At 33.2% G+C, this 15929-nt stretch overlaps 3 protein-coding genes and 1 pseudogene across 4 annotated transcripts; 3 read left to right on the forward strand and 1 right to left on the reverse strand.

Moving 5' to 3' along the window:
• Window positions 1-6676: 6676 nt before the first annotated feature.
• Window positions 6677-9361, forward strand: LOC111292161 (protein DETOXIFICATION 49-like). Its single transcript, XM_022884404.2, has 2 exons — window positions 6677-6973; window positions 7146-9361. The coding sequence occupies exons 1-2, from the start codon at window positions 6809-6811 to the stop codon at window positions 8553-8555; spliced, it is 1575 nt and encodes a 524-aa protein (XP_022740139.1). The 5' UTR covers window positions 6677-6808; the 3' UTR covers window positions 8556-9361.
• A 621-nt stretch (window positions 9362-9982) lies between these two features.
• Window positions 9983-10760, forward strand: LOC111292163 (uncharacterized). Its single transcript, XM_022884405.2, has one exon. It carries the CDS (start codon window positions 10048-10050, stop codon window positions 10612-10614), a length of 567 nt encoding a protein of 188 aa, XP_022740140.1. The 5' UTR covers window positions 9983-10047; the 3' UTR covers window positions 10615-10760.
• A 197-nt stretch (window positions 10761-10957) lies between these two features.
• Window positions 10958-12562, reverse strand: LOC111292164 (cell number regulator 1-like; annotated as a pseudogene). The gene is made up of 3 exons (XR_016345654.1): window positions 11572-12562; window positions 11291-11500; window positions 10958-11031 (listed from the first exon to the last, which is right to left on the reverse strand). The product of XR_016345654.1 is annotated as a cell number regulator 1-like (transcript).
• A 106-nt stretch (window positions 12563-12668) lies between these two features.
• On the forward strand, window positions 12669-13306 carry LOC149516378 (uncharacterized). The gene has a single exon (XM_089766568.1). It carries the CDS (start codon window positions 12817-12819, stop codon window positions 13108-13110), a length of 294 nt encoding a protein of 97 aa, XP_089622694.1. The 5' UTR covers window positions 12669-12816; the 3' UTR covers window positions 13111-13306.
• Window positions 13307-15929: the final 2623 nt, after the last annotated feature.

The raw sequence follows: 15929 nt of genomic DNA on the forward strand, positions 1-15929 counted from the left end.
TCGGTCTATTAAAATAAAGGATTACAAAATCTGTAAAAAAATTTTTAGTTTTATATTACGTAAATTGATCCACATTTGAATATATTATTTGATACTTGTAAAATATTAAATTCTGAAAATTTATCATTTCATTTTTATTTTTATTTTTATTGCAAATAATGAAACAGTATTAGTAGGAGATAATAATTCAATAAAATTTCAAAGAAAATTTTACTCAACATTTTCTGTATTAAGTGATAAATAAGTTTATATCTACTTATCTTATTCAATATTTTTTATTAAAAAAAATTAAAGTGAATTTTAAAACGTGTTATCAACCATATTGAAAGAATTAAAAGTGTTTTATTTTCAATGTAATAAAAATTTTCAGTGGTTTATAAATAAGACCTAAGTTACATTAATCTAAAAAAAAAAAAAAACTAATTAACATAAACAAACTATGCATCCTATTATGCTATGCTCTTTTGTTATCTAAGAAACTTTTTCCTCTTTTATCAGTTTTATTATAGAGGTAAGATACTATTGATTTATGATTGTTGGATAAACTATAGATTATACCCAGTGATTTGAGGCACTATGAAATTGTGCTTTTTTAATATTTAACACATAACTTCCTTGCAGTGTGTTTTCGTTAGCAATCCTTCGGTGCCCTTATTTTTTGAGTTGTCTGAACTTCAAGTGGTATGCTTCTTCCTCGATTCTTTCCATTTTCCTTTTCAATTTCTTTTCTATTTCTCCATTTTCAAACATTTTGACGTGGGTGAAATTTTTACTTTTAATCCTTGAAATAGCTTAGGTTAACAAAGATGCCCAACGGTTTGCACTTTACATCAGGGATCAGTAAATATTGTTGTTCCAAGTGAAAATGGTAATCTATGGCATTGCTGGTTGCATTTTAGAACTCTTTACAGCATTTACGGTGCTCAACATATCATGTAGCGGATGAGTTGTTGTTGGGACATTGACATTGAACATCATTCATGTAATAGTTTATGGCAATCTCGTGTTTTTAGATATAGCCTTCTTACCATCTTTGCATACTCAATTTGGAAAGGGTTCAAGTGTGCATCCAGGAATGCACCCCCCGCAGCTTCATGATTCTTATAATTTTCAGTTGCAAGGACCAAAGCCATCTTAGGCGGCATGTGGATCACCAATGGATCCCAACATGGTATGATTCATACCTTCAATCGTCAGTGAAAATTGTTTAGATCACCTATCCAGCACGATTCAATTTTTTTTCATCCTACTGAAGCCTTTAATCCCAACTAGAGCTTAAAGGTTTGGTGGAAAATCAACAACACCATTGCATCTCTTCTTTCCTCTTATGCCTCTACTATCCTTTTTCTTTTTTTTTACCCTCCAATGTATAGTGTAGATAGGAGATTACCCTATGTCTTTTTTTTGTTATTTATAGTTTTCATTTTTTATTTAAAGTTTTTCATATAACATTATTATAATTATATAATAAATCATTTATATATTTCAATAAAAATTTTAAAATGTTAAACGTTAAATATATTAAAATATATATAAGAATAATTTATTATTATATTTTTAGATTAATATTTTTAATAGTTATTGTTTCTTCTAATAATAATTTATCTCACTGTTATCACTATTTTTATATTTAAATTTATATTTTATCATTATAATAATTAATTTTATTTCTATGATTATTTTTAATTTTATTAAAATTAATTTCACCGTTTATTCAAATTAATCTTTATTATTTCTTTCCTTGTAAAATGCAGTTCGAAAGATTTATGGTTGGGCTGGGCCGCCATGTAATAATTGTTTGTCTGCAAGTTTCAAATCGGTCGTCCTTGAATTTAAGGATTAGCTGATTTAAGGCCCCCTGATATATATTTAGCTAAAGTCATGCCATTGGGCCGCAGTTCGAATGGATGTTGGCTTTGCCCCACTTGCCATAAGCAAGGACTGTCAGGGAACAAATGAGTAGCTATGCAAAGAAGAGGCTGAGAAATTGATTGCAATGACACTATGATGTTCCATTTTCATTATGGGCCCAAAAACATTAGCAATAAAAATAACTTAAGGGGTAAAAAATTGCACTCAGATAGTAGTAGTAGATTCTATGCTTCTTTCTTTTTCTTTCTTGGCCATTCATGCATTAGGTTTATGCTTCTCTAACCTAACATTAGGTCTTTGATGGCCAAGCTTTATCTCAGGACCCATTGATCATTTGCCCATTTTCTAGAGAAATTAATTTTGTGCGTCTCATTTGCCCTGCCAGGGATATTTGAATTACATTCCCTAGATCTAACTACTTTACAAATTTTGAGAGTTTTATTTAAAATACTTTTTTATATAGCTCAACACTTTCATGTTATATTATAACTTAATTTATTTTCAATATTTGAGATGATTAAGGATTGAATTTTGATTATTAAAATTAAATGTTTAGTATTTTATAAATAAGTTATATTATGACTTTCGTTACCCATATAAAAAAAAATCAGTAGCTTATATTACATAATAAATGTTAATAACTTAATATGATGGGAAGCACTAAATATGGAAAACAGAAATATTCTTCTGAAAAGAAGAAGAATCAAGCAATATTAATTCATTTGAAAGCTCTTTAAAAAGGTAGTTACCCTTACTAATAAGTTTTCCATAGGTTAGATTAAGAATATGGAAGTAACGCAAGATGAAGGAACTTATCATCTGTTTAATTCATTAGCTCTAATCATTGTAAAAAAAAGAGCCATGGCAGATATGTTGGTGAACCAACTCCATCCTTATCTCAAACTTCAAAGTATTATAGAAGCTTTAAATGAAGGCAATTCCCTTCATTAAGTAAGTAAACAGGTCGGCATATCCCAACATGTAAAAGAAGGAAATATCTTAGTTTGTAGTACTGATGCAAATTTTTGAAACTAAGAAGAAAGGTCAAGACAACAGGAATAAGTTACTGTGGCAAAAGAAAAGAAAATCTAAAAGCCCCAAATTATGATTGAATTAACTATTAAAATACAGATTAAGATTCCCTAAAATTTACTCAAACAAAACAGCAGTGAAGGAGGGGGATCAATTGGCTTTTGCCTGGGATCTCATGTGGCAGGGTCCCAACAGCAAGAGCTTTGGAAATTGGGAATTGAATGAATCAGGGAAATTGTGGGTCACCCTCTTTATAGCTAGAAGTTTCAATTGGATATCATCAGTCAGTCAAGAAATATCTTTCCCATTTTGCGCAATAAGAACCCATTTTGAGGGAGTTCCAATCAAAGAAACAACTTTTTTTATATATGATAAAGGACTGAGGCCATGTCTAATAGAGGGGAAGAAAGGAGACAGAAATGACTCTTGCATTTGTATAATATTAAGAGCCTTTTCTTTGTCCCTACACCATGCTATCCTATTTACCAGCAATGGAAAGATTGAAAGAAATCAACTAACCCAAAAATCAAAGAGGGGTCATGGCCTGGCTGTTGTGGCCATTTTTTCGTGGTCCCTATTGCTTTATTTGAAGACCATGGTTTAATTTGTAGGCGCCTACGGTCGATTAATTAGCAAGAATGATTATACATGAATAGGGACCATAAAAGAATGATTAATTTCTTGGTTGATATCATGATTCATAAATGAAATTATAAATATAAATGCTTTAACTCAATATAATTGTGACATTTCTAATCAAAATGAATAATATTTTATAAATTAAATGTATGTCTCAACGAAAAAATTTATTTATTTTTTTGTTTTTAGTTCTCTTAATTTGTCTCGTTTTCAGAATAAATAATTCACTCTATAGTGAAACAATAGGTGTATTTTTACTCTCATTTGCTGGAAACAATTAGCAGCTCTCTTATATTGTAATAGTAATACATATACAGTAGATACATATTTGGTACGAGGAATAGAAATATACGAGAATAAAAAATTTGTTAATCTAATAACCATTCATAATTACTTTTATAATCATTAGAAAACAAAATTAAAAAATAAAAATAATTTTAAAAAAAAATAAAAACAAAAAACATTTTCTTACACCAAATGGAATTTTTTTTCTCTTTTTCTACAATTATATTTCCTCAAATGTAATTTTCTTTTCTAGTTTTATCACCATCGATGGTCATGCCACAAAGAAATAAAATATAATATATATATATAATTAAGAAATGAAAATGGTAATTGGTAGCCCATAATTTGATCACATTTTACACTCATTTGGGGACATGCGGGGGCTATAGATAATGAAGACCTTGGAACGGTGCAAAGTGCCTAAAATGAATAGAAATATATGAATGAGATATATATGTCAATAATGTAGGAACTAAGGGGTCCTGAATTTTTCTTGAATTTGTCAAATACTTTCACCAACAACAAGCAATATCCATTTAATTAAAAATATTCTTCCAGCTTTTATTTAATGAAAGATGATTACTTTGGATTATGGATGATTAATCCACTCATATATACCACGTTTAAATATACCAACAGAAGATTTATTCTAAAAGCTTCACTCACATGGAATAAAATAATTATAATATAAATATATTATAAAAAAAAAAATCAAGTCTTCAGCTGCTTGGCCGGCCAAGTAAGCCTTAAAAAAGACATAGAACCCCATCCTCTCTCCTCCTATTGATGTAGGGCTTTATCCCCCTTGAAACCAAAAAAAAAAAAAATGAAAGTAATTAAGATATCAATCAAAAGGATGGCTTTATGGATAAGTTTGTTCGGCTTTATGTAAATGTTGTTAGAGTAGTTATTAATTGGTGTTAATCTTGAATACATGATTTTTGTGAGTATAACACGTTATCTTGATTTAAAGGATTGAGTAGTCTATATTTGTATATATTAGCCAATCATTGAATTCCAAATTTAATGTACCTTAAAAAGAGTAATATTAATAATATTAAATTAGTTATTCATTTTATATGACCTAGCTCCATATACACACATACAAAAGGAAGAGAAAAAAAAAGAAAGGGAGAAACGAAAGGGATAGAAGCTAGATTTAAATCTAAGCAGATAATATATTCATATAGATGATGATAATATGAATATATAAAAGTAGTCAGAATTATAGAAATAAAATTGTAAGTGATTTTTTCCCCTCAAGATCTCATCCATGCACAGTCGTCTCATGGCAGGCATGTTCGATAAATGGCCCTCCACACTAAGCATGCAATGCAAATGCGAAGAGCAAAATTTTGTTCTAAAATCCCAATTCCTCCAACTCCAAAGCAAGAAAAATGAAAAACAAAGGCATGCAAGCTTTTGTAAAAGCCACGTGGGAAACCCTCATCATTTCGCCCTCCAAAATTTTACTCAATACTTTCCGTCTCTAACTTGACTTTTTCTTTTTGTTCTTTCTCTCGTCATTATTGAGGGATTGCCAATATTATCATTGATTTCTTTTTCTTTGGCAAGAGATAAATTTTGAAATTTATTCATTTAACAGATTTCAATAAATATTTCAACTAAAAATTCCACTGATTCTATCTGGTGCCTATGTACTTTCTTTCTTTCTTTCTTTCTAACTCCAAACATTTCAAATTAAGTTAATTACTATAACAATATATACGTCTCCCATATAAAGAAAAAATTTGTATTGCAACTTCTTTTTTTTTCTTCTTGTTGAGACAGATGCTTAACTTTTAATAAAACTAGAGAAATTCTAACAAGGGTTCTAAAAACTTAAAAATACATATTAATTACAAAGGCGTGGTTTTCCATTAATTGAATGAAATATATTTTTTATGAATGATATTTTAAATAATTTGACGTATGAGAATCTTTATCCAATGCAATTATTTGGCATTAGATTTAATAAATGATAAATTTTATTGTTCATCCGAATAAATGTTTAATAGTATAATTTAAAATTTATTTGGTTGAATGACACGATAAGGTTCAAAAAAAAAAAAAAAAAGAATGGTACGGTTCAATGAGAGGATCTCCCATCGCAAGGAATCCAATTTTCCACTATAACATATATATTCAGGTTGTAAAATGCATTGTTCTGTTCAAAATACTAACTGTAACAAGTACTGTTAGTACATTGACATTGAAAATTTCACCCAAACCTTCAGCGTATTTAGCATGTAATGAGTAGGAAGGGAAGGAAAAGGAAGTGCACAGTGCACGTGCTGAGTGAGAGTAGGTACTCTAAAGTCCAAAGAAAAGACCTAAAAAGAAGAAGAAAAAGGAAAATTGGTACTGTTGGAGGCACCTCTGGATTAATGAACAAGGGAAGAGAAAGAAGGGAAGTGGGGGGAGGGGCGGGGCAAAAGGGACCATGGGCATGGAGAGACAAAACAGTGGATGTTTTGGAGATTTATAGAGAGTTTGATGATGTGTTGACAGCTTTCCATGTTTGGCATTTGGAGGGACTGCCAGCATTTTGTTTCCAAAACAAAAGCTCCTTTTTTCTTTGTGCGTACCGACGCGCCCTTTCAAAGAAAAGGACGAATCACCCGCATGGCCTCCTCCTCTCCCTTATCCTCCCCACACCACACTCGTCCATATCTCACCACCAAACCCTAACTAACCCAAACCCCCTCCCCTCTCTCTCCCCTCCACTCTCTTCTCATTTTCTCAACAAAAAAGGAACACCCCGAAGAAAAATAAAGGAAAGGAAAAACACTCAAAACACAGCTCTAGCAGTAGTCTAGCTAGCTAGTGGTATATACACTTAATTCTACTATTAGAAAGGAGAGGAAGCTTGGATTGATTAAGCCTTTTTTTCTAGTTTTTTCTAATCCAAGACCCTTATCCTTTTTGTTTTTTGCATGTTTTTTTGAAGAAATATCCTTCAGGTTTAATTTTGATTAAAATGAGTGATCAGGGAGTTGCAGCTTATTGCAGTTCTACTACTCCATTGTTGCTCAATGAGGATATTAACGATAGATTATCTCAAGAATGTGTTAAGGATGTTTCACCAGAGAAGCAAGATTCCTTTCAGTGCCAGTGTAAAGCTTGGCGACCGTCACTTTCAAAGGTTAGTTCCATAGTGACGCCACCATTCCTTGTTTTTTGTTTTCTTTGGTGTTCTTTGTACTTGGTTTTTGTTTTTACTTTTTAGTAGGTAAGAGAGAGGGGAGAGAGAGAGAAAGAGAGAGATAAATCCAATGCCAAATAATATCTTTTCTCTTAATTTGTTTATCTCTCAGGTTGTTGAAGAGATCAAGCAGCTTTATGCCATAGCCCTGCCTATGATCATTACTGGTATTCTTATCTATGGAAAATCAGCAATATCAATTTTTTTGATGGGCAAATTGGGCAAAGAATCATTGGCAGGAGGGTCTCTGTCGATTGGTATTGCTAATATTACTGGCTATTCTGTCATTTCTGGCCTTGCAATGGGAATGGAAGCCATTTCTTCTCAAGCCTGTGGAGCCAAGCAGTGGCCTCTTATGGGCCAAACCCTACAACGCACCATAGCCATTCTGACAATAGCCTGTTTGCCCATTTCAGTGTTGTGGCTAAACATTGAGCCTATCCTTCTCTTTTGTGGACAAGACCCCGTAATCTCCTCAGTTGCCTCAACTTATCTTGCATTCTCTCTCCCAGATCTGCTCTTCCAATCTCTAATAAACCCTCTTAGAATTTACCTAAGAACCCAAAACATAACCCTCCCTCTTATGTTAACTGCAGCTTTTGCCCTTGCTTTACATGCTCCTATCAACTACATCCTCGTCTATCATCTTAGCCTTGGCATTCAAGGTATAGCTGTAGCAGTTGCCTTAACAGATTTGAATTTGCTTATAACCCTTTTGCTTTACCTATGCTTCTCTGGCATTTGTGATAAAACATGGCAAGGTTGGTCCCTGGAATGCTTTTATGAATGGAAACCAATACTTTCCCTAGCTATACCTAGTTGCATATCTGTTTGCTTGGAATGGTGGTGGTATGAGCTTATGATAGTCCTTTCAGGGCTTCTTACCAATGCCCCAGAGGCAGTTGCTACAATGGGGATCCTAATACAAGCAACTTCACTTATCTATATCTTCCCTTCATCTTTGAGTCTAGCCGTGTCGACACTGGTTGGTATTGAGTTGGGAGCAAACCAGCCAAGCAAAGCTAAAACCTCGTCCATGATTGCATTGTCATGTTCCATTTTCACTAGTTTCCTGGCTATGTCGTTCATGACAACGATGAGAAATGGTTGGGGACAAATTTTCACTAATGATAAAGCGATTTTGTCGTTGACTGCAATGGTAATGCCTGTGGCAGGGTTCTGTGAGCTAGGGAACTGCCCACAAACCACTGGCTGTGGGTTGTTAAGAGGAAGTGCTAGGCCAACTTTGGGTGCCAACATAAATTTGGGATCCTTCTACGGTGTAGGATTGCCTATCGCTGTTTTAATGGGTTTTGTCATGGATATAGACTTGTTGGGCCTTTGGTTCGGCTTATTAGCAGCCCAAGTTGTGTGTGCTATGGTCATGATCATAGTGGTGGCGAGAACAGATTGGTTACTGCAAGCAAAAAGAGCCAGGCAGCTGACTGGAGTTAATGCGGGACAGGAGGAGGAAGAACAGAGCAAAATCCAGGGATTAATATCAGTAATGCTGGTGAAGTAGCTTGTTTTCAAGCTATAAATTACTTAAATGGTTTGTAGTACATGTCTTTTTTTTCCACCTTTTTGGAGTTCAATGTATTAAAATTTTGTATATATTTGGGTTGTGAGAGACCGTTTTGTATAGGCTTACTACATTTTGGGCCTGCTGTCTGGTTGAGTGTTTTTAATATGAAAACCACAATTGTATCATGCAGAAGACCCTAGTTTCTGCAATGGTTTTAAAGGAACAAAAACAAATTCCATGGTTTTTGCATCCTAAATCACTAAACTTGTTTACTCTAGACAGCTTTCATCTATAACACATGTAGATGAAGAAAAATCTCTCTTACAAATTCTGGAAAACTTTTTTTTTTTTTTGAGTCACAGCTATTATAATTTTGCAAGAAATGGGAGGTAAGTGTTTGATCTTCAAACAATGTCCTAGAACACTACAAAGTCCATTGTTTCCCTGAACTGTTTGTCTTCCTTTTTCAGTCTTTTCTTTTGAACTATCGGGTTTCAAGCAAAGAATAAAGTCTTCCTAGCTAGATTCCTTCTTCGCGTCCTACTCTGCACCTAAAATTCACGGTTGACAATCTTGCATCAATCAACATCATTGCATTTATGTGTAGTAAATCCTTCAGGCTTTTGGAAATTTTGTTTGCAAAGAACTTAAAACTGGTTCCGATTCATTCTCACTCACAGTTTCATATTCCTCCTTTCTGTTAATGGTATATCCGTGTGCTAGAGAATTAGTCAGAAAAGCCACGGTCGATTATGTAGTCACCCTTCAGTCGGTTCATGTAGTCATTGTTAAGAAATAATAAGTTTGAGATTCAAATTCTAGCGCCTGCAATCATTTTTTTATCTCTAGATTGCAATCTCTTTTTTAAATAAAAAGAGATTTCAGTTTTAACCTTAGCACTGGTAACCTTTCCTTATCTCTGTCCTGTGATCTCTTTTGTAAATAAAAACTAGCCATAGTTTGCAAATCCTCTGTTCCATAACTATTTTTTCTTACGTGAAACAGTTCCAATAATCTGTACGTAATTCCTCCTTTAGGAATACATATTCTAAACGTATCTTTCACTTTTGTATAATTAACATTGATCTTGCCGAAAGGTGAGTCGAATTGGAATATCTTGTATGGTAGTGCCTATGATTCAACTTGTAATGAAAGAACACCTTATTTATGCTTTAGCTTGGCCTAGTAAGTATTAACCCTTTTTTGTTACGCCATGGCTTCCGCGTAGAATCTCGAGTTGTATGGATGGAAATGATCACTTTGGAATAAGAATATCAAACCCAATGGTGACATCTTTTTTTTTTCTTTTAGATCCTGAAATTAAAGGAGAGATTCCACTTGATCTTGCAATTTGATTCCTTGTTAGATAACAAGGATAAGAAATTATGTAAAATTGTCGAAGGTTATATATAGAGAGGTGCCTGACATAGGAGATTGTATCAGACTATCAGTTTTACATTGCATTTCCTATACAGCAACATCGTACAATATGTCAAAATTGGGTTTTATCGGGTTCAAATGTGGAGGATTTCTGAGGAAGTTGTCAAGAAAACCAAAACAGTTGAACATCAACAAGGAAAGACAAAAATCGAACGTGACATCAAGGACTTATCAGCCAAATGTGGAAGAGATGAAATGGGTGTTCGACAAATTAGACACCAACAAAGATGGTAAGATCTCGAAGGAAGAGTACGAGTCAGCATTAAAAGTACTAGGCAAAGGAGTGGCAGAAACAGAAGGGGCAAAGGCATTTAGCGCTATTGACACCGATGGGGATGGCTTCATCGATTACAAGGAGTTCATTGAGATGATGCGTAACATAGGAGAAGGGATCAATGCCAGTGATATCCAAAGTGCATTTCGGCTGTATGATTTGGATGGCAATGGGAAAATAAGTGCCGAAGAATTGATGCAGGTGCTTAAGAAGATGGGAGAGAGGTGTAGCTTGGACGCTTGTCGCAAAATGATTCGAGGGGTGGATGCCGATGGAGATGGTCTGATTGACATGAATGAATTTATGACCATGATGACTTGCACCATGAGGCCATCTCAGTGATCTGGTGTTGTTATGCCCTACAAAAATGGGAAGCGAATTCCCCAATATTTTACGGTTAATTTCTTGGCAGGTTGATCAAAATTCTTGTTTTCCCATTTTTTCTAGAGTTCTAGTTACTATATAATGCCTAACATGGTTATTGGTTAGACTACCAATTTCCAATCTGATCTATTGGCACTTCCAAGGGGAATGACTAATTTGCAGTTTTCAGCGTAAAAAGCACATATCAAAATAAGCATAAACTAAATACTACACAAGCCGGATCATGGTGTATAAAATAGAACAGATACAGATGAACATTTAATTGAAGATGTTGCAGGAGTAGGAGTTTCTGTATCATCGATCATCGGGCCATACTTCCTACAACAGGAGCAACTGTAATCCCTCTGCCCTTTCGATCCATGTTTGCTTTCCAACCTTGAAAATTTGATTAATCAGTAAATAAAAAGGAACAACTTCAAAATAGACGAGAAAAATAAATAAAAATGTTGTAAATTTGTGCCACTAGTTTTCTATCACTATGCTGACCATGGAATTGAAGTCAAATTATAACTTTATTCTGATCTCTTCGATCAATATTGTAACTTATTCTGATCAGTTAAACACAGGGCAGGTAACGATGACAGTGGGCTAATGCCAATCAGATAGCATAAAGACAAAACCCGAGCCAACTTACCAATCCCCATATCAAATCCACGGTTCTTGAGCTCTCTGTGTTCTTGACAAAGTGAACAAGTCTCACAGCAAAAATGAACCAAGCAATCTGCACAAGGAGCCTCTTCCAAGTCATATTGTCATCTCAATCTTGACCTGTAAACACAAGAGTACAAGCAGGACATGCCTGTAGGAGCCAGCAGTCCATAAACCGCACCACTTGCTACACAAGCTGCATACCAAAAATTAAGACCAAGATTATTTTTTCAGTACTTCAGAATCACAGAATGGGGGAAAATGTACTTAAATTGGTGTTTTAGAAGCTTACATATAGACCCTTGCTAACTATCTCAGCAATTTGTCCAAAGGTAACACATGGAGAGAAACAAGTAATCAGACAATTGGCAGGGTCATCACAACAATGGCAAAGACCAGTAGACCACCGTGTAGCACTTGCTGTTCCATGGAAGGGTGAGACATGGGAAGGAGGTATATTCATGGCAGTTGTCGGATACCCTGCTGGTGCACGTTTTGCATTGCCATGAGATGAATTATACATTTCTTTCTTGTTAATTTTAGTTGAAGGTTTCTGATTATAACTTGGAATTTGTGGTAAGAAACCATTGTAGTTGAAAAAGAACTCATAGGTTTGCTAAGAGCTTGAATTCCATTTCCTAGAAAGTACTGTTCCCCAGGTCAAAATGAAAGGCTTTGAAATGAATGACCCAATGCAAGTAACCCTCCCCAAGAAGGAAAAAAAAATGGTTTCACATGTCTGCAAAAATCTAGGTTTTTACTGATTTCTAATCAAATTGTCATTTAAACTCAAATATGATTTTCAATGTTTTTTGGAGTTCTTTACATGCAATAATTTAGACTTTTTTCCCTCAAAAACTAGCTAGTACTGAATTTATATGAACATGTTAGCATTGGCCCCTGAATCTAGGACCCCACCTAGATTTTTTTTTTTTTTACTGTTTTTGAGAAAAGTGGTAAGACTTCCTATTAACCATGTGGATGAAAATCATACCATAATATTTTTAAGTACTGAGGAGCTGTTTTCATTCTCGATTTCCAATGGTCCCTTTAGATATATTTTATTCTTTTTTGATAAGTCAAATTTTTAACTTTAAAATTAAAAATTTGTCATATTTTTCACTTTAAATTTTAATAGACTTTTGACCCACCGAATAAAATTTGTAGCTGTGACCACTGCTAAAATCTAAACTTAAGTTAAACATGATGCATTTAGATAGAACCTCAAGGCTAGCAGTTAAAACTCAAAAAGGAAATGCTGTATTTCTTTGGTCCCATGATTGCAGAATAAAGTTGCATGAATTTGAACAAAGAAAATATCATCTAAAGATATGCTAAAAGATGCCAATAGCAATAGGAAAGAACGTGCCTTGCCACCCATGGCTGGTAGATTCTTTTTGCCACTAAAATCAATCTATTCGAAGCATCACCTTTAAGAGAAATTCAACTAATACCATAAAAAGCACATCAATATCACCTTTCATTTTCAGAGTTCTTCCATCAAAGAAAGAGATGGCGATCATGCGGTGTATTGAGGTCCATCCCAGCAGGGAAATGACGGTGGATGAATTCAAAGCCTGGCTCCGCCACTTCGATGCTGATCATGACGGACGGATCAGCCAGGAAGAGCTGAAAGATGCTCTACATAGCCTGAGAGTTTGGTTTAGATGGTGGAAGGCACGTGAAGGAATGAAAGAGGCAGATATCAATCATGATGGCCAAATTGAGAATGCCAAGGAGATTGAAAAGCTGGTGAATTATGCTCAACAACGCTTGCATATGAAAATTTGTCAAAGTGATTGGTGATCTTCAGTGTGTTGCAGCCATGCAGGCAAGTATAACTAATTCTACAAATATGTGTGTGTTTGATAATGAAGCTTAATTCTAGGCTTCCTTGTGGGTTTTCTGCTTATTTCAATCCAGCTTCTGTAATAATTTTTATGTCTTTTTCTGCAAATTGATGGATAGAATTTTAAAATTTCCTTGCATTCTGATTTTTCAAGCTGATGGCTTGGTTCCTTCATCTGAAAAGCAACTACATATACAGCCTATACCAGGCTTTGCAGGAAGCCCAAAAATTGTAAAGCTGGTTTAACATTACATATAGACTCAAATGGTTGGGCCTTGAATTTTGTATAAAATTTTCAATGTTGGTACAAAAGATTTCATTATCCTTATAGTAAATGATACGATATAAAATATAAACTTACTATAAAATATATATATAAACTTAGAAATAGATTCCATAAATGTTTAAAGAACAAGTTGGAAGCCAGAGCCAGTGTTGCTGTAAAACTAGGAAGGAGAATGAAGGATTTGTGATTGCTCTAAAACTAGGGAGGAGAATGAAGGATTTGGGATTTTAACCATAGTGAAAGGGAAGCAAAACGAAATTTGATTGCAAATTTGGCAGCTCCCACGGATGAAGAATAACACATAACAAATATAGCAAGACCTGACCCACATGTATTCCTCTACTCCAAAATTGGCTATATGCTCATTTCGGAGTAAATATTTGGATGATTATTTAATTCAAAATTAAATATTTTATTTTATACAAATAAATATTAAATACTATCTATTTATAATGATATAAAATTTTTTAAGAGATTAGGTATACACGTTAACTTTTTTAATAATAACAAATGACAAAAAAACAAAGTTGAGTCATAAAAAATAAAAAATGTTTAAATAAAAATTTACTATTAATTTTTTTTTTTTTCATTTTCTCTCTACCAGCTAACTCTCTCTCTTTTTCCACTCTCTTCCATACTTCTTCTTGTTCTTCAGATACCCATACTCTTCCACCATTTTTTTTTATCAAATCTGCTTCATGAGTTCTAGTTATTTAAATATCTATAGCCTTCCAGTCTTCTAATTCTTCAAATATTCATAGCCTTTCACTAAAAACTCTTCACTATTTTGCCATTTTCTCTACTAACCTGAAACCCATCTTCCTTATCATTTTCAATATATGTCTTTGTTTCTTTTTAATTTTTTATTTTTGCTGAATTTATGCTTTTATTTTATTTATTTGTTATTGATTTGAGTATGAAGATTTATATTTTTGTGAGGTAGACATTTTTGCTAAAATTGGGTTTTGATGTTTGATAGAAATTTAGGAATTGAAAATTATTGATAATTGTTTTGGTATTAAGATAAAGCAGGTGTCTAAGAACAGAGACATTGAATTTTCTTGAACACACAAAATGGAAACCATTTAGCAAATCCAAGCTAGCAACATGAGAAATGCGGGACCTTATTTTTTTTTTTCATTCTCTTATCTTCATAATAGACAAATACTTAGTGTCTTTTCTTTTTATTTTTTATTTTTTTAAAAAAAATTTAAAGATAAATAGATTGTTTAATCTCTCAAATTAAAATAAAATATATTGTATTTGATAATTTAAGATAAATGATTATAAATCATATATTCAAAATTATCCAAATAAATGATCACCAACAAGATTCAAATTCAAGACTTCTTCTTTATCAATAAAAATAAACATTAATCAATTAAATCAATCACTTCTCTCTCTTACTTTAAAATTATAAAACTCTAAACTTTTATTGTCTATTTTTTATTGTTTTGTAGCAAAGTTGCTATGTTGTCGACGAAAAAAAAAAGTTAGAGATTACTTTTATATACTAATTCAATCATATACAATAAAAACACAAATTTCACTTTCATATATGTACGGAATTCTTATTTGATAGTATTTAGAAAAATATGATTTGAAAAACAAAAGAGAGTGGATGTGAGAGAAAAAGAATGAAGTGATAGATAAAACAGTGAAAAAAAGATTAAAGTAAAAGGTCCTTCGGACCATTGGATAGTCAAATTAACAAAAAAAAAAAATCAAATTAACTTGATATTAAATTTTTAATACATGCGTTTCACTTAAATTTTTTTATCTAATAAGATTTTGTTATTAGATATCAATAACATGTAATTTTTATTTTTATAAAATAAAATATTTAATTTTAAATTCAATAATTACACAAATATTTAATTTAGATTAAACATTTAGCCCAAATTACATGAAAGGTGCAACAACAATACTTAACTAAAGAACTGCATTTTCCTTGTGATCCAACTTTGGGAAACGAGCAAATATATTTTTGACACATTAAACCATGTCTCTCATGGGAGAGATCAGAGAAAAAAATCCCTACACTCAAAAAGACGAAAGAAAAATAGGGTTTTCTTAAAGTTTTGTAATACTCTAAAAAAAATTCTATGATAAAATTTCAAGCTGTTACTGGCAAGAAAGGACGCCACCACCCGGAATAGAGACGGTGAAGCTTAGATGAAGGCATGAAGCCCTAAAAGCGACAGCTTCACCCAAAAACGACTGTGTGTGTTTTGGACTCAATGTCAGTTTTGACTGGTCCTCTTTTGCAGGCACTCATTCATGAGAATACACCGCGCGTCATAACCCCATTTGGCTGAATCTACAAAAAAAAAAAAAAGCTTTTTTGAGTGATGTGAGTGACAACCATGTCCTTTTTATGGGTAAAAATTCAATTCAACTTTTAAAAGCATACCAGTCTTCTTTCTTTTCCTCTTCTCCACCCCCCCCCCCCAACATGTTACTCAGACCTCCCAGCTCACACATGATCTT

The sequence above is a fragment of the Durio zibethinus genome, chromosome 10 (assembly GCF_047325235.1).
Source record: "Durio zibethinus cultivar Kanyao isolate XHJ-2024 chromosome 10, ASM4732523v1, whole genome shotgun sequence".
Taxonomy (NCBI): Eukaryota; Viridiplantae; Streptophyta; class Magnoliopsida; order Malvales; family Malvaceae; genus Durio; species Durio zibethinus.

What these genes read in the sequence shown, in the direction of transcription:
- LOC111292161 (XM_022884404.2), top strand. Translation starts at nt 6,809, where the DNA reads ATGAGTGATCAGGGAGTTGCAGCTTATTGCAGTTCTACTACTCCATTG. An exon ending in GGCGACCGTCACTTTCAAAG is followed by an intron (nt 6,974 to 7,145) that starts GTTAGTTCCATA and finishes TTTATCTCTCAG; the next exon opens with GTTGTTGAAGAGATCAAGCA.
- LOC111292163 (XM_022884405.2), top strand. Translation starts at nt 10,048, where the DNA reads ATGTCAAAATTGGGTTTTATCGGGTTCAAATGTGGAGGATTTCTGAGG.
- LOC149516378 (XM_089766568.1), top strand. Translation starts at nt 12,817, where the DNA reads ATGGCGATCATGCGGTGTATTGAGGTCCATCCCAGCAGGGAAATGACG.